This window comes from Populus nigra, chromosome 3, assembly GCF_951802175.1.
Source record: "Populus nigra chromosome 3, ddPopNigr1.1, whole genome shotgun sequence".
In the NCBI taxonomy this organism is placed as follows: domain Eukaryota; kingdom Viridiplantae; phylum Streptophyta; class Magnoliopsida; order Malpighiales; family Salicaceae; genus Populus; species Populus nigra.
This window is the reverse complement of record NC_084854.1, coordinates 27094535-27118047: the sequence shown is the minus strand read 5'-3', so window position 1 is coordinate 27118047 and position 23513 is coordinate 27094535. Positions and strand designations below refer to the sequence as shown.

General features: G+C 34.8%; 3 protein-coding genes and 2 long non-coding RNA genes across 6 annotated transcripts; 1 reads left to right on the top strand and 4 right to left on the bottom strand.

The window, feature by feature from the left end:
* The first annotated feature begins 2468 nt into the window (after positions 1–2468).
* Positions 2469–5917, top strand: LOC133688085 (glucan endo-1,3-beta-glucosidase 5-like). The gene is made up of 2 exons (XM_062107476.1): positions 2469–3019; positions 4586–5917. Exons 1-2 carry the CDS (start codon positions 2670–2672, stop codon positions 5691–5693), a joined length of 1458 nt encoding a protein of 485 aa, XP_061963460.1. The 5' UTR covers positions 2469–2669; the 3' UTR covers positions 5694–5917.
* Positions 5918–6015: 98 nt separating this feature from the next.
* Positions 6016–6651, bottom strand: LOC133688086 (uncharacterized). Its single transcript, XR_009841103.1, has 2 exons — positions 6486–6651; positions 6016–6394 (listed from the first exon to the last, which is right to left on the bottom strand). It is a non-coding gene; the product is annotated as an uncharacterized LOC133688086 (long non-coding RNA).
* A 1830-nt stretch (positions 6652–8481) lies between these two features.
* Positions 8482–9045, bottom strand: LOC133688532 (uncharacterized). Its single transcript, XR_009841172.1, has 2 exons — positions 8901–9045; positions 8482–8797 (listed from the first exon to the last, which is right to left on the bottom strand). It is a non-coding gene; the product is annotated as an uncharacterized LOC133688532 (long non-coding RNA).
* Positions 9046–10196: 1151 nt separating this feature from the next.
* On the bottom strand, positions 10197–15815 carry LOC133689217 (vicilin Cor a 11.0101-like). The gene is made up of 8 exons (XM_062109007.1): positions 15206–15815; positions 14913–15091; positions 14636–14716; positions 14210–14490; positions 13843–14120; positions 13562–13736; positions 11868–12007; positions 10197–11767 (listed from the first exon to the last, which is right to left on the bottom strand). The coding sequence occupies exons 1-4, from the start codon at positions 15639–15641 to the stop codon at positions 14401–14403; spliced, it is 786 nt and encodes a 261-aa protein (XP_061964991.1). The 5' UTR covers positions 15642–15815; the 3' UTR covers positions 10197–11767; positions 11868–12007; positions 13562–13736; positions 13843–14120; positions 14210–14400.
* Positions 15816–20005: 4190 nt separating this feature from the next.
* LOC133689070 (E3 ubiquitin-protein ligase RGLG2-like) lies at positions 20006–23235 on the bottom strand. Of its 2 annotated transcripts, none has more exons than XM_062108789.1 (11): positions 23150–23235; positions 22531–22747; positions 22075–22300; positions 21834–21947; positions 21646–21743; positions 21460–21539; positions 21272–21377; positions 21066–21193; positions 20640–20778; positions 20464–20520; positions 20006–20379 (listed from the first exon to the last, which is right to left on the bottom strand). In XM_062108789.1, exons 2-11 carry the CDS (start codon positions 22705–22707, stop codon positions 20296–20298), a joined length of 1209 nt encoding a protein of 402 aa, XP_061964773.1. In that variant the 5' UTR covers positions 22708–22747; positions 23150–23235; the 3' UTR covers positions 20006–20295. The 2 variants fall into 2 exon arrangements, with proteins under 2 accessions (XP_061964773.1, XP_061964772.1); XM_062108788.1 differs by lacking the exon at positions 23150–23235 and adding an exon at positions 22871–23113.
* Positions 23236–23513: the final 278 nt, after the last annotated feature.

Genomic DNA, 23513 nt, shown 5'->3' with positions numbered 1-23513 from the left:
TCTGTCACTTGATGAAGTTATCTGTTTGGTGTTTTACAAACCATAATCTTGATTAGTTAAGGATTAATTAATTAATCTTGGATTCTTAGTCAATCTCAAAATTAACCTCCAAAAACTGCCTCACTTGTGGACTATCTTCCAAACCCTCTGGAGGAAAATCCTTTGTACCACCCACCAGCAGCCTTTTACATTAGTCAATCTGAAGTGGTTCTACGCCACATCATCGTAGACTTGTCTGCTGACAGTGAAGCTTTGAGTTCCCACTCACCCCAAGCGGCAGACAACAGGGCTGGTCAACGAAGGCAAATCTTTTTTTAAGCCAAAAGATATCAGAGCTGGCTGCTATTGTTACATGTGGGGGGCTGTGTCCTGGCATGAATACAGTGATCAGGGAACTTGTTGTTGGGCTCTGGGAGTTGCATGGTGTGCCTCGGGTATATGGGATCACAGCTGGTTATAGAGGGTTTTACTCTAGGGACTCTAATCCAAAGCTTGCGCAAAACCTCTAGAGACGGTTTTGATCATAATAAAAGTGTGTCAGGTCACTTCTCTCAAATTCGGCTACATTTTGTGATTTTCTTCGTTAAAAGTTTAAATTTTTCAATGTGATCATAATCAAGTTGACTGTTTTTTCGTATGTTTGGTAGCTTCCAAAATAGTATTACTTGATTCGGTGGGAAATCTTCTGAACTAGAAATTGGTGTGTATATATATATGCTACATCACATGCTTTCTTCCCATAAAATAATTCACGATCGAGTCTATGATATTATTTTTGTTTATCTTAACAATCATCCATCATGAATGAGTCCATGATAGATTACTAAAAATAGTATAGTAGTTAGGCATCGTTTTCAAAGCCCTTTGAGTTTCATGTTAGTTGGCATTAATCACTTTGGCTTTGCCTGTTATGATAGCAAAGTCATTGGCTTTTTGTGGTTTCTAGTAAAAACAAGGAGAATTTTACTTGAGTGAACTTGTGAGAGAACGAGTGTTTGAAAAAGTCTTCAATTGAAGTTATGGGAACCATTCCATTCTCCAAGCCTGTGCCTTTTTGGTTGATATTATTATTAGCTGGAAATAGTTGTTTAGCCAACAATATCTGTATACATCAATATTCATTTGAGGGTTGGAGAGCAGCAAAGAATGATCCTTGCTCCAAAAGTCCATAAATTTGTGTTGGTCTATGCAAAACCTGGAGAAAGTTTCATATCAAGTGTCCCTGGAATTGAAAGAGGTCATGGGTTTTGATTGACACTTGAAACCCAAGTTTTGATAAGAAAATCTTGAAATTTCACCGATTGAAACTCTAAAAATCTCATCCCTTAACTGGTTTATGGCAATTGGCATAGTCATTTTAACAAATCAATTCAACATTGTTTTATAATAACCGAATTAAATCATAAATTAGCGAGTTGTCTTCATTGCTGTCCTGAGAGATGATCCTGTTCTCTGTTCTGCCTGATATACTTGATTTGTAATTGGCATTATGTCTTATTAGTTCTTGTTTTTGTGCTTTAATAATGATGCTAGACGGGGTCTTCTCTTTCTTCAGTAATTTACTCAAGGATAGGTGTACATAATTGGAGGAGATGGAACACAAGCCCTGTTACCATCAGCTTCCAAATCTGCATGTTCCTAACATCCCACATTTGGCCCGGTTGACAAGGGTGTTCATTCTCATGTGAAAGTCGGTTTCATTTTGCTAATTTGGCCTTATTAGGCACCACCAGAAGGTTTCAAAATACAATCAAGGTCCTTAATTAACACACAGCTACTAAACTAGTCAGAATCAAATTGTGAGACGCCCTCTCATTATCATGTAACCTGCACACTAATCCATCCAATCTCACAATTACCAGCAGACCACCTAGCACAGATTCCTTAATTCTTGATGAATTTGGACTTGACTTTTGTCTGTTGAGTGAAACCTTGGTCAAAAGGAGTGCCTGAGTCATGCTAGAAAAGTTATTAAACCAAGTCTAATAAATTACAATAGTGATGGAATAGTAGTTGTTTTTATAAAATGTTTTTTTATTTAAAAATATATTATAATAATATTTTTTTTAAAAAAATTATTTTTACATCAACCTATCAAAATAATTTATAACTATTAAAAGAAATTAAAGCAAAAAAAATTCATAATCACTACTTAAACTTTTAAAAAAAAACATACTTTAAATCCAAGTTCTGAGGTTTACCATTAATATTCGAGTTAATAAAAAACGATGGTGGTTAAAAAAGAGAGTCAAAATGATGTTGGTGTGAAAAACAATTTAGGTCAGGCTTTATCCGGTCAATTAAATTATAGGTTAAACGGCTTATAAGCAATTCACACCCTATTTTCTTTTAAACTGGGCTCTGATCAGAGATCCAGCATAGACTTGCAGGGCCGGGCCTGATAGAGATTAAACATAGAAAAATATCATTAATTAATTAATTAAGATATACTCCGGCAGGTTCTTACACTTCACTCTTTCTAACAGTTACTAAACCCATCATTGTTCTGCTCTTGTAGCACTTTATCAGTTGTCATCACTCTCTTGCACACTCACCTACGAAACCGTTTCAAGTTTCACCTCCCTGTCGCATTCCCACTCTCTTCCTATGAATGAATGATTGCTATGGAAGGGAACCCATAAAGCTCTCTTCTTTTTCGCAAGAACAAAATGTCAAGGTTACCAAGAACTCTGCTTTATCTGGTTTTTGTAGTAATATTGCTATCAGGGTCATTTCCAGTGGGAGAATCAGCTATAGGAGTTAATTGGGGGACAATTTCATTTCACAGGGTGAAGCCTTCGATAGTGGTGGATCTGTTGAAAGACAACAAGATAAAGAAAGTGAAGTTGTTTGATGCAGATCCAGATGCGCTAACTGCTTTAGTGGGGAGTGGGATTGAAGTCATGGTTGGGATTCCTAATGAGATGTTGGCTGCTCTTAGCTCTTCAACTGATGCTTCTGATTTGTGGGTTAGGCAGAATGTTTCTAGATATGTTGTTAAAGGTGGTGCTGATATCAGGTTCTTCTCTCTCCCTCTCTTTCCCTTGCCTCTAAGTTTTTATTGTTCTTGGGCCAGTTTGATGTTTGAGGAGAGCTGGGAAATGAATGAAAAGGAAAATGCTTTTCTCTCTCTCTCTCTCTCTCTTTTGGATCCTGGCCTTCGTTTTGTTTTAGATTTTGAGTGGATTAACATGGATAAGTGCAAGGCAGTACTATGTAAAGTAATTCATAAGGAGATTATTTGTTTGTTATTGAATTGAGTTCTTTGCCAAATGTAGCTTTGCTCTACTTCATGGTGCCTATGAATAACGATAGTTTGGTATTTTTCTCAACTTTCAAAAGGAGCATTAGGGCTGCTACAAGGCAAAGTTGGTACATCTTAGCAATAGTGTATCCAGAGATACAATTATCTTGAAGTCTATAGATGAGAGATAGACCTTAGTTCTTAATTAACATAAAAAAAACCTGAAGTTTTCAGGAAATATGTTACAAATGCCATCAAGTAATTCAGTATAAATCAAAGCTGATCAGGGGTAGAAAAGGCAAAGTGGAAGGCGAAGCTGTTATTTGTCGGTGAAAATCTTTGGTGGCATGATAAAATAACTACAACTTTGAAATGTGTTTGGGTGCATACTTGCAGTTTTAGTAATTTACTTGTGGATTGAATGCTATGATTTGTAAATTCTTGAAAAGTTTGGTCATTTAGGCCATGCCCCCATTGTGCATGGTCGCATAAAGCACTTGGCTTTTGATTAGTAAAATCCTGCTCGCTTAAAACGCGGAATCTATAGTAATTGCAACTTCATTATTTTGTTTCATAAACTGTCTTAATACCGTCACCTCAGTTTGAACTTCTAGTAGTCCTAACTCCTATGCAGCTGAAGTGTGTTGTTTGTACTTTCTCAACAATGAGACATTGTCTTTGAAAGCATGGGTTGCCATGCCAGATAACATATGCCGGATAGCAAGCTTCTTGCACAGCTCCTCTTCCTAGGATCTAGACAACATTGCTCATGCAATAATATATGGCATCTAATAATATAAATCATATCCTGGGACCTTACCTAACAGTTTAAGCTATTGGGTTGAGATGGTTTTTTGACATGGTATCAGAGCCTTAATGACCAAACGGTCACGAGTTCGAATCTCACCATCCCCATTTATTTGATAAAAATTAAGCACAAGGTAATGTGGGCCTGTGCAAGTTTCAAGCTCAAAGAGCTTTCACTTGAGGGGGTGTGTTAGAGAATAATATAAATCATATCCTGGGACCTTACCTAACAGCTTAAGCTATTGGGTTGAGATGGTTCTTTGACACCTTGAATAGCTATTTTTTTCGATAACGTTTAAGAATTTAGGAATGAAAACCAGATAGCTCTGCATGAGTTAAATGAGAATTTACCACTCACTTGTGACAGCACATAGATCTGGGGACCAAGACTTTCATATTCTAAAATGAATTTATGCACGTTCAGAACTCTGATTAGAGCATCTGTTAACTGAAATTTGCTTCTACTGTTCTATGCATTACAGGAATTCTACAAACATTTCTCACTAGATACTCTCTTATCCCATACAATGACAGGTATGTTGCAGTGGGAAACGAGCCATTCCTCACAAGTTACTCAGGTCAATTTCAATCTTTTGTTGTCCCTGCTCTGCTCAATCTACAACAGTCTTTGGTCAAATCAAATCTTGCTGGCTATGTAAAGCTAGTTGTCCCTTGCAACGCTGATGCTTATGAGTCTTCTCTTCCTTCTCAAGGGGCATTCCGACCTGAACTAACTCAAATTATGACTCAACTTGTGTCCTTCCTCAACTCAAATGGCTCACCTTTTGTTGTAAATATCTACCCATTTCTTAGCTTGTATGGGAACTCAGATTTTCCACAAGATTATGCGTTCTTTGAGGGGAGTACCCATCCTGTTACAGATGGGTCTAATGTTTACTACAATGCTTTTGATGGGAATTTCGACACTTTAGTTTCAGCACTCAACAAACTTGGATATGGTCAGATGCCCATAGTTATCGGGGAGGTGGGCTGGCCAACTGATGGAGCCTTTGGTGCAAACCTCAGTGCAGCAAGGTTTTTCAACCAGGGGCTCATAAATCATGTCTTGAGTAACAAAGGAACCCCTCTGAGACCACGTGTCCCTCCCGTGGATATTTATCTTTTCAGCCTACTTGATGAAGGAGCAAAGAGTGTACTTCCTGGAAACTTTGAAAGACATTGGGGGATTTTCTCATTTGATGGCCAGGCTAAATATGCACTGAACCTTGGTTTGGGTAACAGGTTACTAAAGAATGCGAAGAACGTTGAGTATCTCCCATCAAGGTGGTGTGTGGCAGACCCCTCTAAAGATCTGACAAACGTGGCCAACCACATGAGAATTGCCTGCAGTGTTGCAGATTGCACAACACTTGATTATGGTGGATCGTGCAATGGAATTGGGGCAAAGGGAAATATCTCTTATGCATTCAACAGTTACTATCAGCTCCAGATGCAAAATGCACAAAGCTGTGATTTCGATGGGCTTGGGATGGTGACATTTCTAGACCCATCAGTTGGTGATTGCAGGTTTCTTGTTGGAGTGACTGATCATAAGAAATCAATAGCTTTCAGACCAACTCATAGGAGGACCACCATTTGGACTTATATCCTGTGGTGGGTGTGGTTCTTTCTAATGTTGTAAGAAGTTTCTTTACATGGGTTTTTCTCAGTCCCCTGTCAGAAACTTCTAGTATTGGTAGATACATTTGGACATAGACAAAATAAAAAAAATACTAGTTATTTAGATATATTCAAAATGATTGCAGGTTGTTGTTGTATGTAACAGTATATCAAGTAGGAAACAGAGTAGACTCATATGTATCGGATATTTATCCGATCTTGAAATTATATGACCTTATTTCTCTATATATTTTCGCTATTTTATTGTGTCTTGTACTTGCACTTGCACTCTGATTTGTGATCCAGTCATACCAAGCATGCACAATGCATGAAACCGTTCTATGTGATGAGACCTCCTGGTCTAGTTTATTAGAAATTCCCTTCGCATTAGGTATTCATTACTACGCGGGTAAATTCTTCGATAACAAAAGGTAAAATTACAAATGATAGAGCCTCTCATTCAGAATGGTAGAAGAAGAGTGTAAGAACTTCTGCATGTTGCAGAACGATGCTCCAATATTCCTCAAATTATTCTCAGCATATAGTAAATTTATTTGGTCTGCAACAGAAGACAATGTAAGCAAGCACATAGATACTGCCACATCCACACCTCGTTGTTTTGTTATGTTGCGATGCAACAATTCTCTCCTTTAGGGCTACTGCAGCATGTTCGTGCACAGCGAATGTTTGGTACCTTTCCGACAAACAAGCAGCAGCGACAACCTTCAAATAATCATGAGTATTAGTGCAACAAGCTCAAAAAATAAACTGAATCAACAACGAACCATGATCAAGCATAATAAATTTAGTTTACCTTGAGGATAATACACTTGCTCGGTTGCCAGCAGACGAGGAGCTGCTGTTGCATTTGCACTCACAGCAATGGATGCCACCACAAGGAGGCAAGTGAAAGCAACCAACATAGTTTCCTTTCTCACCATCTTTGCTTTCTTGCACAATATATATCAAGGGAATATATAATGTTTTTGGAATGAGAAAGCCTTATGTATAAACATCCTATTTATACTACAAATTTGGTTACAAGTCAGCAAAGATATGAGCAAGAGGGGTGACTTCTTTGCTTGGGCTATCAAGACATCCACTAGAGTGATATCTACCAAACTGCCTCATGGGCATTTTTTGTCCTTTATCTTAAAAGAATGAGTCATTCTTTAGCTTGTACATGCAAAAGTAAGTATGAGCTGCAATTTCTGACCTTGTGAAGACTTGTTTGCTTCACTACATGCTCTAACACAAGTTGGGCAATAACTCTCTGTTTTTTGTCCAGTCTTCGGGCTAAGATCGAGTGTTCTTTGAATAGAGCACTCAAACCACACTGAAGCCCGCAAAAGGAGACTTTCTGAGCATTTTTCAGTTGAATCCTTTCCTACTCATAACTAGAGCACCATGTGTTTGGCCGACATATATCAAGTGGATAACTTCCTTTTTCTTCCAGTCCAATTTCCATAAGAAAAAATGCCTCTTCTGGCCGACTTATAGGAGCTTAAAAATTCGCCTCCCGCAAGGACTTCCTGCACCGACCTGCTGCTGGAAACTCTGTCGCGCTTGTTGCAGTTTCTGCTTCCGTGACTTTTCTGGAAGTTTATGCTGCGGCCTTTGCTTCTTCCAGCCTGCTTCTCATCACGTTAGCACAACTCTCAAAAATCACCGGAGGAGCCGACATCGTATTAACAAAGTAGAGCACAAATTTGTCAATATTGATGCTGAGGCCTGCATCGTATTAACAAGTCAATTAACCACCGTTAGCTGTTAATTACTTCACCTACATGTCATATAAGAGTCAGGTTTAGCAGTAAACTGCAATCGTTCCATCCTTTTCCACGCTACAGTCAAGAACCTATCTTTACAAACTAAAATTTAGATTTCAACAAGTCTTTAAACAACTTCATCTTTGCACGTTTAACGTAACTTTTGAGCCACAAAGAAATTATTTATTGTTGCTGGAAGTTTATTGATGACTTGAGGATTATTCATGTTGTTTCAAGTAGGTTTAGTTGGCAGAGAGAGATGGAGGCTTGGGTTTAATCTGTTTATATTCTTATATTATAAAAAAAAATATTCGAAAAAAACTTCAGATATATTTTTAAAAAATCTAGCAAACTGGGAAAAAAAAACCGCTTACTTTTATCTCCACTAACATGCATATACGGATTCCGTAAAATTCATAAAGATTTGAAAAATACAGATTCATTTTGAGAAAGAGATAGACTTTCATAACCGACTTTGTTTGAACTTTGAACCAGTTCATCTACTAGTTTCGACGGGCTTTCTATGGTGACATTCCCAGACCCATCAGTAGGTGATTGCAGGTTTCTTGTTGGAGTGACTGTCTGGTCATAATTAAGAAATCATTAGCTTTCAGACCAACTCATAGGTGGACCAACCTTTGGACTTCTATCCTGTGGGGGGTATGGTTCTTTCTAATGCTGTAGAAAGTTTCTTTACACGGGTTTTTCTCAGTCCCCTGTCGGAAACTATTAGTATCAGTAGATACAATTGGACATGGACAAAAGAAAACTGGAGTTATTTAGATATGTTTAAAATGATTGCAGGTTATTGTTATATGTAGTAGTATATCAAGTAGGAAACAGAGTAAACTCATGTGCATCGGATATTTATCCAGTCTTGGAATTATATTGGCATTATCTTTCTTTATATTTTCTTGTGCATCTCGTGCTTGCACTCTGATTTGTGATCCAATCGAGCCAAGCATGAAAATAGGTGAAACCGTTTAATGTGATGAGACCTGGTCTAGTTCAGTTGAAATTCCCCTTGCATTAGGTATTCAATGGTACGCAGGTAAATTCTTGGATTACAAAAAGGTAAAATTACAAATGAAAGAGCCTTTCATTCAGAAAGATAGAAGAAGAGTGAAGAACTCCTGCATCCTGCAGAATGTTCCTCCAATTATTTGCAGCGTGTAGTATAATTTATTTGGTCTGCAACAGATGACGACGTAAGCATGTACATACATGCTGCCACATCCACACACCTCATTGTTTTGTTATTTTCGGATGCAACAATTCTCTCCTGCAGTGTTACTGCAGCATGAATGTCCACAGCGCAAATTTGGTGCCTCTCCGACAACGAAGCAGCAGCGACAACCTTCAAAGAATAACGGATTATGCATACCTCAATAGTGCAACAAGCTCAAAGAATAAATAGAATCAACAATGAACCATGAGCAGGCACAATAAATTTAGTTTACCTAGAGGAGAATTCACTTGCTCGGATGCCAGCAGACGAGGAGCTGCTGTTGCCTTAGCACACATGGCAACGGATGCCACCACAAGGAGGCAAGTGAAAGAAACCAACAAAGTTTCCTTTCTGGCCATCTTTGCTTGCTTGCACAATGTATATAACATCCAACTTATACTACGAATTCGTTTATCAGTCAGTAAAGATATGAGCAAGAGGGCGTGGCTTTTGTGCTTGTGCTGCCAAGTCATCCACTAGAGTGATGTCTATCAAACTGCCTGGTGGGAATTTCTTGTCCTTTATCTAAATAGAGTGAATCATTCATTAGCTTCTACAAGCAAGCATGAGCTGCGATTTCTGACTTTGTTTGAACTTTGAAGACTTGTTTGCTTCACTGCATGCTCTAAAACAAGTTGGGCAACAACTCTGTTTTTAGTCCATGTCTATGGACTAAGATGGAGTATGCTTAAGTTGAATAGAGCACTAAAACAAACTCTGAAGTCCGCAAGAGGAGACTTTCTGTGCATTTTTCTGTGTATTCATCTTCCACTCACAACTATTTAGAAAGATTAATCAGTGAGTAAAATGTTTTTTTTTAATTATTATTTACTCGATTTTAAAGAAATCATCCGGCAATCTCCCCTTGGTTTAAAAGGATTATGCGTTCGATTAACATTCTGTTTTTTCCTTTTCCTTCAGGTCTCTGCATTTTTTAAATTATTATATCATTTCTCTTTGTAATATCAGCGAAATTATATTGGTTAATCAAGTTTCTCCGGTTATAAATATTGAAAAACAAATAATATTTATTGTTAGTATTGAAAATGGGTGAAAGATCGAGCGATGCTTAACCCATGTGCCAAACCATCAAATCTTGATTTGTTTTTATTCCTTTGATAATATCAAATCTTGATAATATCCTTACCTTCCATTCTGAAGTGGGGATCTGATCATCATGTCAAGCATGAAAATGATTAACCAATACATATAGTCCATCAATTATATTCTTACTATATTTTGATATGATCACATGCGTAAGCTTATCTCCTCAATTTTCCACAGACATTTCTCATAACTATATATAGTTATACAAAAGGTACCAATTTCTGGATCTGCATGTGGACAATACCCCTCTTCAGATTTCCATATCTATACGAACCCAAACTTATATACAAACTGTTTTTTATATAATCAAAATAGAGTTCTACACAACATGATAACATAACTAGCTCCATAATAGAAATTGATTATTTTAATACAAGAGTTAGTATAAATATCATAGTTGTGGAATACTAACTAGACATAATAGAAAAGTACTAATTACAACAAAAAAAAAAAACAAGTTATGAAGGTCCAATAAAAACGACCTGCTAACAAGCTATAAGCCTAAAAAAATAATAATAAGAGAGTGAGTTCAATAATTCAGTGAGTAGATAGCGTTCACTATATGTACACGAGGTAATACAACAATAAGGAATACACACACAAAAATATGACTTTAAGTTATTACATGAAAGTTGCTTAAATAGACCATAACAAGAATATCATAAGGTAAGGCTTGTCAGAAAATGAAAATCCAATGAGCATGATGTCCCGTACTGTGTGATGATCAGTCGTTCCAGGTTGGTGACTCCCCCAACCAACCAGGGTTCAAATACAATGTGCACAAAAACTAACACTACCTTGTTAGCATGAGTATTATGATTGGCATACCATAGATTCATATCATAATCACATAGATAGATTCATATCATAATATTCAACTCATGATATCAATCAAATGAAAAGCTATCAATTTCGAAGTAAATAATGGTTCATATCAAAGATTTAGTTTCAATATGTGATCATGTTTAATTATAAACAAGGAATAAATAACAAAATAATAATTACCAAAAATCATGATCAATTTCATATTAACAATTCAAGTATTTATACTAATCCTCTAGCATATAGAAAATTATCCACTCATCTAAAAAATATTTCTTACACCCAATACATCAATTAAACCAATTACTCTCAAAGTTATTATTTCTAACAAAATCATCTAAAAACCAACCAATTAAATTATTATCCATAACAATTTAACCATAATACTTCAATCAACTCATTAATTAAATCCAAAACATAATTTTCAAAACCCTAATCTTCAACAAATTCAAAATCAAAGTTAAATACCACAATTATACAGCATCAAAGTGTAAAATTTACCCTAGAGGTTTATTTCTTTCTAATTCTTTTCAGAACCCTAATTCTTTCTCTTTTCCTTTTACTTCTTTTCCTCTTAAGGTTCTCTCTCTCTCTCTCTCTCTCTCAAAAATTCAGATTTCTCGCTTCTTTTTGCTATCCTCTTGTTTATAATTATCAAGTTATCTATTTGATTACCACAATCCTTCTTATCAGGGCGAAGAGTAAAGAAAATTTTTTTCCAGCCCCTCACTTAACAATATTTATATTTTTAGTCTAAATAATAAAACAACTAACATTTTATCTCTTCTTAATTTTATTTTCTGATTCCACCCTGTTTTTTATATATTTATACCTATTTTCTACGTCTCCATAACATTGTTGCCTTTTCCTATTAACTCTTTCTCTATTCATTTCAAAACATCACAGGTACATGCATATTCTAGAAAGAAGTTATTTTTAATAAAAAGAAAAGTACATAAATTGATAGAACTGTGTCTCATTTAGGAAAGGTTACGAACTTGTTCATGTTTTAATCCTCTCAAATTATTTGTAGAATGGTAAACCTTCATAACCAGGTCTAGTACTGGCGCAGAATGCAGCAATTCTCCCCTGCAATACTCCAGCAAGAATATCCACGGCAACGGGATGCATGGTACCTTCCCAAGATAATAGCAGCAGCGACATGACAACCTTCAAACATCACAAGTATATCAGTTCAACAAGCTCAAAAACAGAATCAAATCATATTTATCTCTATACTAGTTTGTAAGATTCTTCATGATTCAATTACCTCTTGGGGATAAAGCATTTTCTCAGACGTCTGAGGAACAACGGCATTGCATTTGCATTACGCATGGTAAGAGATGCAAGCACCAGGAGCCATGAGAAAGCAGCCACAAAAGTTCCCTTTTTCACCATCTTTTAATTTTCCTTCACAACAATACATATATTTCAAAGGACGGGTTTAAGCCTTGTCTACAAGGTCCTATTTATACCACAAGGACTATCTATAATATGAGCAAGAGGGGTGATTTTTCATGTGCTACTGCATTGCATCTTGGGTCCTTCATCGCAGCATGAACCATTGTATATCTACTGTATATGCACAAGGACCTATACGACTTGTTTGCAATTGTTTTCATCACTTGCTATAAGATAGGAACTACATACTTGACTACTGGTGTTTTGAGTGAAGCAAGTGGGGGCAAGTTGGAAGAAAAATCAACACATCCATTTTGGATAACAGTACTGTTTCCTGATCATACTCTCATTTTCTTCTTTAGCCTTAAGATCATCCATGACATCAGGGGGCGGAAGAAGGATGACTTTGACTGGAAAGCTTATTACTAGAGCAAAATCTGTATATCATCCATTACCTGGCCACTTTCGCATAAAAATGTTGTTTCAGAATACGTAGTTTATTAACTTGGACTATTAAAGTTGAACCAAAGCACATTTACTTTTTAATCTCTCAATATTCCAGTTCATATCCTTAATTGACTGTTTTTTACAGACACCAGAAAACGAGTAAAAAGGTTCGTATCCTTGATATATATATATATATATATATAGAAGCTACTGTGTGCTTGCAATGGATAATGATTCATGCTGCGATGAAGGAGTAGAGATGCAATGCAGTAGCACATGCGAAATCACCCCTCTTGCTCATATTATAACTTATAGTTCATTGGCATGAGAAGTTGAAGTACAAATAGGACCTGTAGACATGGCTTAAATCCCTCCTTCGATACTTCAACTTCAACTTCTCATGCCAATGAACTATAAGTTATAATATGAGCAAGAGGGGTGATTTCGCATGTGCTACTGCATTGCATCTCTACTCCTTCATCGCAGCATGAATCATTATCCATTGCAAGCACACAGTAGCTTCTGTTTTGAGTGAAGCAAGTGGGGGTGAGTTGGAACTGAATACAAATTAAAATATCAAGATGATCTCATTTTGAAGGTTAAGCCATTTGATATGTTTATATTATACATCAAGAATTCTTTTTGTTTTTTTGAAGGTTCATATATCAAACAGTTGGTAAACTACTACCAAAAGAATTTGCTAGCTAGATGCATCAACAAAGAGCATTCAGTGTTCTATGATAAAATTTAAGGAATTAAGTGAGATCCCAACAATGTTTTTACAACACCAAGCATTTCATAAGAAGCTCCGAATCTGTCCCTTCCTAAGAGAAGAAGGGTGCAGTGTAAGAAACCCGGAATCTGTCATACTAGCATGTTTGGGAACGTAAACCCCGTTCTTTAAATTTCAAAATAGTTTTTTTTTTTAACATAAAATGAATTTCTTTTTATGTTTTTATATTATTTTGATGTATTAATATTAAAAAAAAATTTAAAAAAAAAATTATTTTAAATCTACTACAATTTCAAACAAACAAATAATTAGTTATTAATAAAAGTTTCCCGTTAACTCTTGCTAATAAGATAAATATAAGATATATTCATAGATATATCTACCAAATGTCCTTCATGTATCAGCACGGCTGCCTTGTCTCTGTTGCCGGGGTGCTTGGCCCAGGAAAGAAGAAGCAGTCCATTTGGTTCCTGAAAATTTGTTCCACTTCCATTCCTGCTACACCAAAGGCCAACTCTTTCGCTTCTATGTGCATTGCATCAATAACGTTCCCTTTCCCTGATAAAATAAAACAGTCCACCACAAATCAATCACACTTAACTCAAGCAAGATAGCTGGCCTAGAGGAGGCAGAGAAATCGCAATTATATATATATATATATTACCTGCGAGAGTGTATCTTATGTTTGCTTGTGCATTAACCTCAAAGCATAGAAGTTTGAGAGTGCTATTATTGGAAGCCACGATAGCCACCGAATAGCTGGCAGGGGCAATGAAGATGGTTCCATGCCTCAAGTGCGATCGAGCTTATATTTTGGTAAGTTGGACTGCTCGAACCAGAGGAGCTGGAGTGGTGAGGACACGCCATCTTAAAGTATCCCTCACCTTCCACAACAATGAATATCTTGGCTGCCTTTGAGTGGAAGGGTCCAGCCATAGATCCCTATATATACAAATCAATATATGGAGATCAGATCAGAACTGAATTATTATATGATTACTAGGAAGAGCTAAACATATATCACTACATACTTGAGTGATGCTTGCAAAAGAGACTATAAGATTAAGGTACTCAAGTGGCTTGAAATCTCTAGGATCGGCTTCATAGAGATCCGCGTAGTTGTTGCTTTAATAGCACCCCTCTTGAAAAGATTGAATGGGCTGCCTGACACATTAGAGGGGAAAGGCCAAGCGCCATTGCTGCCACGGACACCTTCTTCATCTTAGCTCAAGGCCTCGATCTGTTGCTTGGTGGCATTCATGATTTTTGCTTGCTGTTGTTTGAAGATTTTCTCCAGCCTTCCTCTCTCAGTCTGGTTAATTGATTGATACACATGCAAGGATGATGCGAAAGAAACATCCTATTAGCTAGCTAAAACATAAGCCATCATACATCGTAAGAATCAAAAATTAATAATTGATCAGCAGGAAAGGCAACTTGTAATTGGGACTCAGTACATTAAGAGCAGCCTCGACTAAATCCCAGCTGAATGCCTCGAAGAAAGACTCTGAGTCTCCACCACCTGCTCCATAGAATGCCTGGAGTGTCATAAAACCATTAATGTAATTTATGCATGACAAATAATTAAGAACATCCAAAGCAATAGAACCCCTTAATTACTTTGTATCTAGTTCTTTCAATCTCATATTACAATTACAATTATTAGCAGTATATCATTACATCAGTGATGTATAAATTTGATGTTGATGCATTTAATTTAATTTAATTAATTACCTCGTAGTTGCCAGGAAGATTGACCGGGAAAAGGATCTTCGCGACATAAAGTTTCTCATATTCATCTCGATTAACCATATAAAAAGTAGTATCAGCATGAACTCTGAAGATATCTCCACATTCCAGGTTTGAGGTCTCTCTCTTTATCTCCTCGTGGATCACAGTTATAGCCCCACGTCCTACAGATCAATAAAATTTAACGAACACACTAGTAGACTGATTGGTAAATGATAAACAAACATGTAGTGATTACAGAAAATTGCAAACAGATTAAAGCTAGCAGCTCGGCATACCCTTAACAACGAAGAGAACAAAATCAGCATCTATGTGGGCAGGGGTCATGAATGTTAGAGGATTAGCTTCAAGAATTTCAACACGGTAATTCGCTAGAGCACTAAGAAGATTTGAGTTCTTGGTGAATTGTTGAAGAACATCAACTCTTCCGTGTTCAGTCTTGACTCTAGAAACAATATCCCTATCGTATTCAAACACATAAGGATTGATCTCCTCTTCTTCATCCTCCAGGTCCTTGTGTCCTCCTCCCTCTTCTTGATCCCCTCGTTGGTCTTGTATCTTATAGTCCAGTACTTGCTGATTGGATGTCTGAAGAGTAGTAGTAGTAGTACTAGTTCGTGTGGTTGCATTTGCACGCACTGTAAATATGGATGGAAATAGCAGGAGGCATGTTAAGGAAACCAACAAACTAATTTCCAGCTGCTTTCTCACCATGGATCGATCTTTAAAATCAAAGAAAAGCCTTTTTCTGTCTACAGAGCAATATTGATCCTAGCGAGCATGCCAATGGAATCCATATGAGCAACCTTATAGTAATGAGAGTCCTTCTCCCGAGACTCCTGACATGGCATCTGCTCCGTGGTGATCAGCCATGCACTCGTATGTGAATGATTTTTTGTCAGATTATTTACTGCCATCCTCGACATTTATCGTAGTCCGAGCCATTGTTGTTGTTGTTATTGTATGCAGTATGCACATGGACCTGCCCTCCATAGAAAGTTACGCTTTTAATGGCAGGAGTTGTAGGTAGATTTTTTTAATTCAAGATATCATCAAAAGGTGAATTCTACAGTCACTTGAGGTAAACCAACGTCTTTTACTACCTGTAAAAATGGCAAGATTTTATTCAAATAATCAGATTTATCATAGCCAGAGATATGTTTAGAACTTTTTCTTTTCTTTGATTCTTAATCAGATTAGGTTCGGCTGCGCGACCACAGGACTCGGATTAATTAAGCTCTAGTTACATTTGAAAGCCTTCTTGGCTATTGAAGCCGACACCAGGTAAAAAAGTTAAGCATGATTGTTTCATGTAATCTTTAAAAAACTGGAAGAGTAAACAGAATTACTGTAATATTTTAATATAAAAGAGAAATAACAGATAGGAAAAGTCAACAATATCCTTAAAGGATAGATATTAGGTATAAAAGAATGAGAGGTATTAAGGTAATTTCATATGAGTTGATAGATATAAATAGGAAGAGAAAAAAAAAAGAGATTTGAAATTAAAAAGAGAGAACCAAGAGGAGAAGAAGAAAGGAGAAGAAGGAAGAGCAAAGAGAAGAGAAGAAAATTATAAGAAATAAGTTATTAATGTAAGGTTTATGTTTTAATATATACGAGATCACATGCCCGCGCGCTACCGCGGGTTTATAAAACAAATGCACTTGATAGTGTTATAATTGTGAACCAACGCTAGTTAAGTAATAGAAATTAAAGGTATGATGGAGCAAATATTTCATGATGAAAAAAAAAGTTGTGTTGGTGATCAAAAACTTAGAGACTGAACAAAATAATTTGTAGCAATCTACAGTGTTTTATGAGGAAAGATACAGTGCTTTCGCCACATGATTTAGCTTTTCAGTTAATAAAAAAAAAATACATACAAAGTTAAATTCTCTACCAACTTAATATTAAAAAAAACCAACAAAGATAATTTTGGAAGGAAAAAAACCCATGAGAAAAAACGTTGTAGCAATTGACAATGTTTTGTGAGGAAAACTATAGCATTTTTCCCAATAAAATAAAATAAAATAAAAAACCATTTAGAGAAATATTGTAGCAATCCACAGAGAAAAACTACAACATTTTCCTCATATGATTTAGTTTTATTGTAATTATAATTCTTAACCAACTCAATATTCAAAAAAAAATCGATGAAGATAATTTTGAAAAAAATCACATGGGAAAACACTGCAACAATTCACAGTGTTTTAAAGAAAAAAATTACAAAGCTAAATTCTTAATCAGCTCAATATTAAAAAAAAATGACAGAGATAATTTTAGAAAAAAAAATAACAAAACAAACACCAAAAAAAGAAAAAAATCATGTTGGAAACACTGTAGCAATTCATAGTGTTTTGTGATGAAAGCTACAGTGATTCCCCACATGATTTAGCCTTATTTGTAATGACTTGTAATTGTAATTCACAAACAACTCAATATTAAAAAAATAAAATTGAAAAGGATAATTAAAAAAAATTATAACAAATAAAAAACCATGCAGAGAGACACTGTAGCAATCCACAATGTTTTATGAGTAAAGCTACAATGTTTTCCCCACATGATTAAGCTTTATTACAAAGTTAAATTCTAACCAAATCAATATTAAAAAAAAATTGATGAAGATAATTTTGGAAAAAAATATTACAAAAAAAGAAAACACAAAAGAAACTAGAAAAAAATATGAGGAAAAACTGTATCAATCCATAGTGTTTTGTGAGGAAAAACTTGTATTTACTTATAATTACAATTCTTAACCAGCTTAATATTTAAAAAATAAAATTAACAAAGATAATTTTAGGGAAAAACATAAAAAAAAAAAGGAAAAACCTATGTGGGAAAAAATACTGTAGCAATCAACAGTAATTTTCGAGAAAAGTTACAGTGCTTTCCTAACATATTGTAACTGTAATTTTTAACCAGCTCAATATTCAAAAATAAAATAAAATAAAATAATTTCGGAGAAAATCATTAAAAACAACCATGCGGAGAAACACTGTAGCAATAAACAATGTTTTAAAGAAAAAAATTACAAAACTAAATTCTCAATCAGCTTAATATTAAAAAAAATCGACAAATATAATTTTAAAAAATAAAGAAATAAAATAGAAAAACTATATGAAAAAACATTGCAACAATCCACTGTATTTTAAAGAAGAAAATTACAAAGCAAAAATTTTATCCAAGTTAATATTTAAAAAGTAAAATCAACAAAAATAATTTTGGAAAAAAAAAAGAAAAAATATATGAAAAAAAAAGAAAAAATAGGAAAGTTGAAAAAAAAAAAGTTAGCAAAAAAAAGGGGGAATCATTATGTATTACTGTTGTAATGCACAGTGATTTAGAACTATTCCCCCACACCATTTAGATATTGTTATAATAAGGGTTGTTATTAGTTAAGATTTTGAATTTTTTGAAGGTTAGGTTTTTGAAGACTATGTTTTGGGTTTGAAGATGAGTTTATTGAAATGTTATGCATTAATTGTTATGAGTAATGGTTTAATTAGTTGAATTTTAAATAATTTTATTAGGAATAATGATTTTCATATTAAGTGGTTTAATTAATGTGTTGGGTGTAAGAATATTGAGAAACTGTCAAAAACCCTTATTGTAAATCTAGGCAGTACGGTTTGAGGTTGAAGATGATAAAATTTAAGTTTGGTCCCTTAATTTTAGAAATTTATAGTTTAGTTCTTGAACTTTCAAGAAATTGCAAGTTGGTCCCTAGAGGATAATTTGAGATTCTAGATAGAATTGAGGATGAATTGTGGGTAAAATTTAAATGTAGTTATAAATTTATGAAATTTTCAGTTTGGTCCTTGAATTTGACCCCTAAAAATCTGATAAAATTTCATATTGGTCCCTAGCTGTAATTTTAGTTTTTTAGATTGGTTTAACGAATAGTTGAGGTTTTATTTGATGAATTATTATCAAGTTTTATGATTTTTTTTAATTAGATTTGAAGAAAACCGCTTGATTTTTGGGTTTTTGAGGGAAATGACTAGTTTGGTTCATAAACATATAGGGTTATGAGTTAGACTTTAAATTAAGTGTATTAAATAGATTGTGTATTTTTTTAGTTGTTTTTTAGTAAATCATTTTTTGTATTAAGATAATCCTGATATTCTACCTAGAGGACATTAATAGGATTGCCTTCGATATATACTTCCATGTCATTTCAATTTTTAAGTCAGGTGAGTGGATATTTTTTCATATACTAGAAGATTAGTGTAAACACTTGAATTGTTAATATAAAATTTATCATGTTGGTAATTCTTACATTGTTATTTATTCCTTATTCATGATTAAGCATGATCACTTAATAAAACTGAATCTTTAATATGAAGCATTATTTACTTTTGAATTAATAGCTTCTCATTTTATTGATGTCATGAGTTGAGCATTGAGATATGAATTTATCTGTGTGATTATGATATGAACATGTGATATGTCAGGTGGGATATCCATACTAGCAGGGTAGTGTTAGTCTTTGTGCGCATCATATTTGAATCCTAATTAGTTAGAGGAATCACCAACCTGTGGTGATTGATCATCTCACAGTACGGAGTATCATGCTCATTGTATTTTGATTTTCTGATGATCCTTAATTTATGATATTCTTGTTATGGTCTATTTGATAAATTTTCCTGTAAGAAATTAAAACCATATTTGTATATATATTATTCATTGTTGTATTACCTCATGTACGTATATTGAATGTTATCTATTCACTGAGTTATTGAACTCACATTCTCGTTATTTATCTTTTTCAGGCTTATAACTTGTTAGCATGTCACTTTTATTGAACTTTCAGAACCTACTATTTTGGTTGTAATTAGTACTTGTTCTTTATGTCTAATTAGTACTCCACAACTACAATATTTGTATTAACTCTTGTATTAAAATAATCAATTTATATAATGAGATTAGTTATGTTATCATATTGCGTAGAACTTTGTTTTGTTTATATAGATGAAAAAATTTGTATGTAAGTTTTGTTTCGTATAGGTATAAAAAACTTAAAAAAAAACCTTGTTTATGTGTTGATCATGGATTCAGAAATCGAGTCATGATAATTACATGGCAATGAACTAAATAATTTATGATTGATGTAGAACATGTTTAAGGAAGTAACTGAAAGTTTGTAGATTATTTACAAGGAAACAACAAGAAAATTTCTCATGAAACCAAGAGTTAACAACAGTAAATTAAATCAAATAAACCTTTTCGTTTATGTATATGCTTAAAATGGCTAACCACTAAGATATGTGCAAAAGCTCTCTGATAGATAAAGAGCAGTTCTGTGGACCTCAAGCATTAATCCAACAAAGCCCAGCCCTGTCAAGTTCTGAACTTGCATCTCAGCTTACTCGTACAGCTTTATCTTTGTGGTTATGTAGGCTTGACAAATGGGGCATTGATTCAAGTCTTTCCCGCAATCATAGCATGTCTGCAGAAGAAGTGCAGAAATCAGAATGAACTAAATCGGGAAAGAGATGGCAACATAAGTTCCATGTTGTTCTCAGGTTATTACCTGATGTCCACATCCGAAAGCAAGATCTTTCTTATTCCATAAACACGAGGGACAGTGCTGCAAAGCATAATGAAACAGTTGAAAACTAAATTACCAGCATTGCTTCTTGATCTGTAGAAGGGACATAAGCAGCATTGTATAAATGTCTTCTCAGAAGTCTAGAAGATGAGATGTACCCTGTTGTCCGAAGAATGATCTGTAGAAGGGACATAAGCAGCATTGCTTCTTGACCTGCTATATGTGGGATAGGAATTAACCGAGCCATTCCCAAGTGGAGGAGGAAGAGCATTCCTTCCAGGAGCACCTTTTTGGCAGCTGCAGGTAGGTGATAATAAGAAATCATTTGGTATCATGATATCGGTTGTTTTTCAGAGTTTTTTTTGTTTAGAAATATATCAAAATAATATTTTTTATTTTATTTTTAATCTTAGCAAATCAAAATGATTTATAAACACCAAAAAGAATTAATTTGAAGCAAAAAAATTTAAAAATTTTTTTTTTTTCAAAAACACTTTTAAAACACAAAAACACTTTAATAATATAACTTAGCAGCGATAAGAACACACTTCAAGTATTAAATTGCCTGTTAGTGGACATTTTACCCTAGGAGTTGGAGGTCTATTGTAGCCTTGTATTGGGATGGTATTTCCATTAACGCGTCCAGAGCAAACTCTGTCTCCTTCTTAAACATGGGAATGTTTTTCGACATAATTTCTGTGAAATTCACGAACTGCATTGGACAAACAACACATAAAAATTCAATTCGACTTCAAAGCTTCTGTTATAGTTACAGGTTAATCTTTCAAACCTGAAAATTATCAAAAGCCCGAGAAGGAATGTTGTCATCGAATTTGTGCATCATGTCCCATGGTCCATCACCCACCCCAACCAGCACAATTGACAAGGGATAATTACTGCAAAAGGATAAAACTTCATATTTTGTTAAATATAAACTGCAAGATGTTGAAAAAGACTTCTCAGAATGTTACTATATACCTTGCTTTTACAATGGCATTGATAGTATTCTGCTCCTGAGGACTCAACTGCCCATTAACAGTCCCTACGCTACTTGTAACCTGGCATGTCATGTAATCAAGAGAAACAACAAAAAGACTCGAGGCAAGATTTAAAGTTTAAGCAGTAGTAGTTACATCTGGACACTTTTGAGGAGAAGGAACTAACCTGACCATCAGCAATGATCAGAAGAACATGATACTGACCACCACTATTGTCCACAATTTCGATAGCAGTTTCAATGATTGGAGCAAAAGATGTCGGTCCTGTCATATCCCAGCACGATAAATTTTCACCAGAAGGAGGTCGAAGGAAAATTTTACATGATTACTGTAAGAAAAATCGTTTAAGCTAACCAGCTAAGTTAACACGGGGGACTATTTCTCTGTAACGACTCAAGACTTCCTCAAAGCCATTGCATAATTGATCATCCGGATAGAAGCTAAAAACTTTTTGATCATGAGTAGTGGCTGCGAACGAATTTACAGATTCCATGTTACAACAATCTATTTCATAGACCCTAAAACAGTACTGAAATAGCAAATTGCTGAGCATATATGCCATGCATCTTTGCATCCAACAAGAAAGATCACTCACTATCACCAAAGCCAAAACAAGGGATGAGGTTATCCTCATCAAAAGCTGACAGTGTTCTTCCTATTATTGAAATCGCCTGTTCATATGGATTCATAGAATCCCCGAGGTGATGCAGGCTCTTCCGATGGAAGGATCGTGCACCGGTCCACTCATTGCTTTTGGTAAAATCAATGCCTACAATAAGGTTGGAAGATTCCAGCCCAGCTTGTGCAAGAGCTCTTGTCACCTGCATAAATTTTGTAATTAGATTCTGTTTGTTTTCCAAAATCTAGAGGCAAATGCAAGCAATAGCCAGATGCATTCGAAGTTCTAACTAAAGAAAAATTCTTGTATTCTTCTAATGATAGGAGGGGTATGTGTGTGCGCCTCAAAAAAATGATGAGGCAACAATTCTGACGTCTAAATTAGTTTTAATAGATGCAATCAAACAAGCTGCAGATGCAGAGGTAATTTTACCTGTTCAAGAGAATGGTAATCATCACCGATTCTTGAATACCTTGACTGCGGCTTGCTTCTTCCATCATCATAAACAGCATAACTTGCTACATTTGGAGAAGAGCATGGGTTAGATGAAGCCCTACAACCATATGAATCACGATGATGATCCTGATGCCTTGAATGTTTGCTTCCCATATTGGTGTCTCCAACTTTCTTATTCTAATGTTGTTACAAACTGTTCATCAACAAGAACAAAGGCATTTGGATATTTATATCCCACTGAGCAACAACAGAGACTAAAAAAAAATCCAAATAATTCCATGACAGGAGAAAAAATTAAGAAAAAAATAACAGCTACCTAAAAAACTGAAATATAAAAATGACAAATTGAAGCTTAATTCTTCATATCAGCACCCCACAAGATACAGAACAGAAACAAATAAAAAGAAACATTGCTTTATAATTCAAGAATCTACAGCCTTCGAGACCCATATAAAACTTGTAAACCAATTCAAAGAAGCAGAAGGAATGAATTAAATCAAATTAAAAGAAAAAATTATAAACAGAAGTAAACTGTATTTGTACTTAATTAATCAAAAAGTCAATGGAAATCCTCTTCAACTTGGTAGGAACCTACCAAGTAAATTGATTATGGCTTAAACTAAACAAACCCTTTTGAAGTTTAGTGGCAAAATACAAGGAAACTTCATTGAAACCCACCATTATTACCAACTTTGCAAGTCAACTAGCAATCATGCATGAGATAAGGCATACCCCAAAAGAGAGAGAGAGAGAAAAAAATTATATATTAATTACCAATTAAATAAAAAAAAATTGAGGATTGATCGGATATATTAATACAAGATTAATGAAGGAAAAGAAACATTGTTTTTGTCAAACAGAATCTCACCTAAATTGTGTTTTTGATCACGTTAATGACAATTGTCTCTCCTTTTATTTCTGTTAATATTAAAGTAAAATAGGCGCACAATACGCACTGT

What these genes read in the sequence shown, in the direction of transcription:
- LOC133688085 (XM_062107476.1), top strand. Translation starts at nt 2,670, where the DNA reads ATGTCAAGGTTACCAAGAACTCTGCTTTATCTGGTTTTTGTAGTAATA. An exon ending in AAAGGTGGTGCTGATATCAG is followed by an intron (nt 3,020 to 4,585) that starts GTTCTTCTCTCT and finishes ATACAATGACAG; the next exon opens with GTATGTTGCAGTGGGAAACG.
- LOC133689217 (XM_062109007.1), bottom strand. Translation starts at nt 15,641, where the DNA reads ATGGTGAGAAAGCAGCTGGAAATTAGTTTGTTGGTTTCCTTAACATGC. An exon ending in ATCTTCCTGGCAACTACGAG is followed by an intron (nt 14,717 to 14,912) that starts GTAATTAATTAA and finishes ATGACACTCCAG; the next exon opens with GCATTCTATGGAGCAGGTGG. An exon ending in TAGTCGAGGCTGCTCTTAAT is followed by an intron (nt 14,491 to 14,635) that starts GTACTGAGTCCC and finishes TCAATTAACCAG; the next exon opens with ACTGAGAGAGGAAGGCTGGA.
- LOC133689070 (XM_062108789.1), bottom strand. Translation starts at nt 22,707, where the DNA reads ATGGGAAGCAAACATTCAAGGCATCAGGATCATCATCGTGATTCATAT. An exon ending in CCCCCGTGTTAACTTAGCTG is followed by an intron (nt 21,744 to 21,833) that starts GTTAGCTTAAAC and finishes GGGATATGACAG; the next exon opens with GACCGACATCTTTTGCTCCA. An exon ending in CTTTCGGATGTGGACATCAG is followed by an intron (nt 20,380 to 20,463) that starts GTAATAACCTGA and finishes CTTCTTCTGCAG; the next exon opens with ACATGCTATGATTGCGGGAA.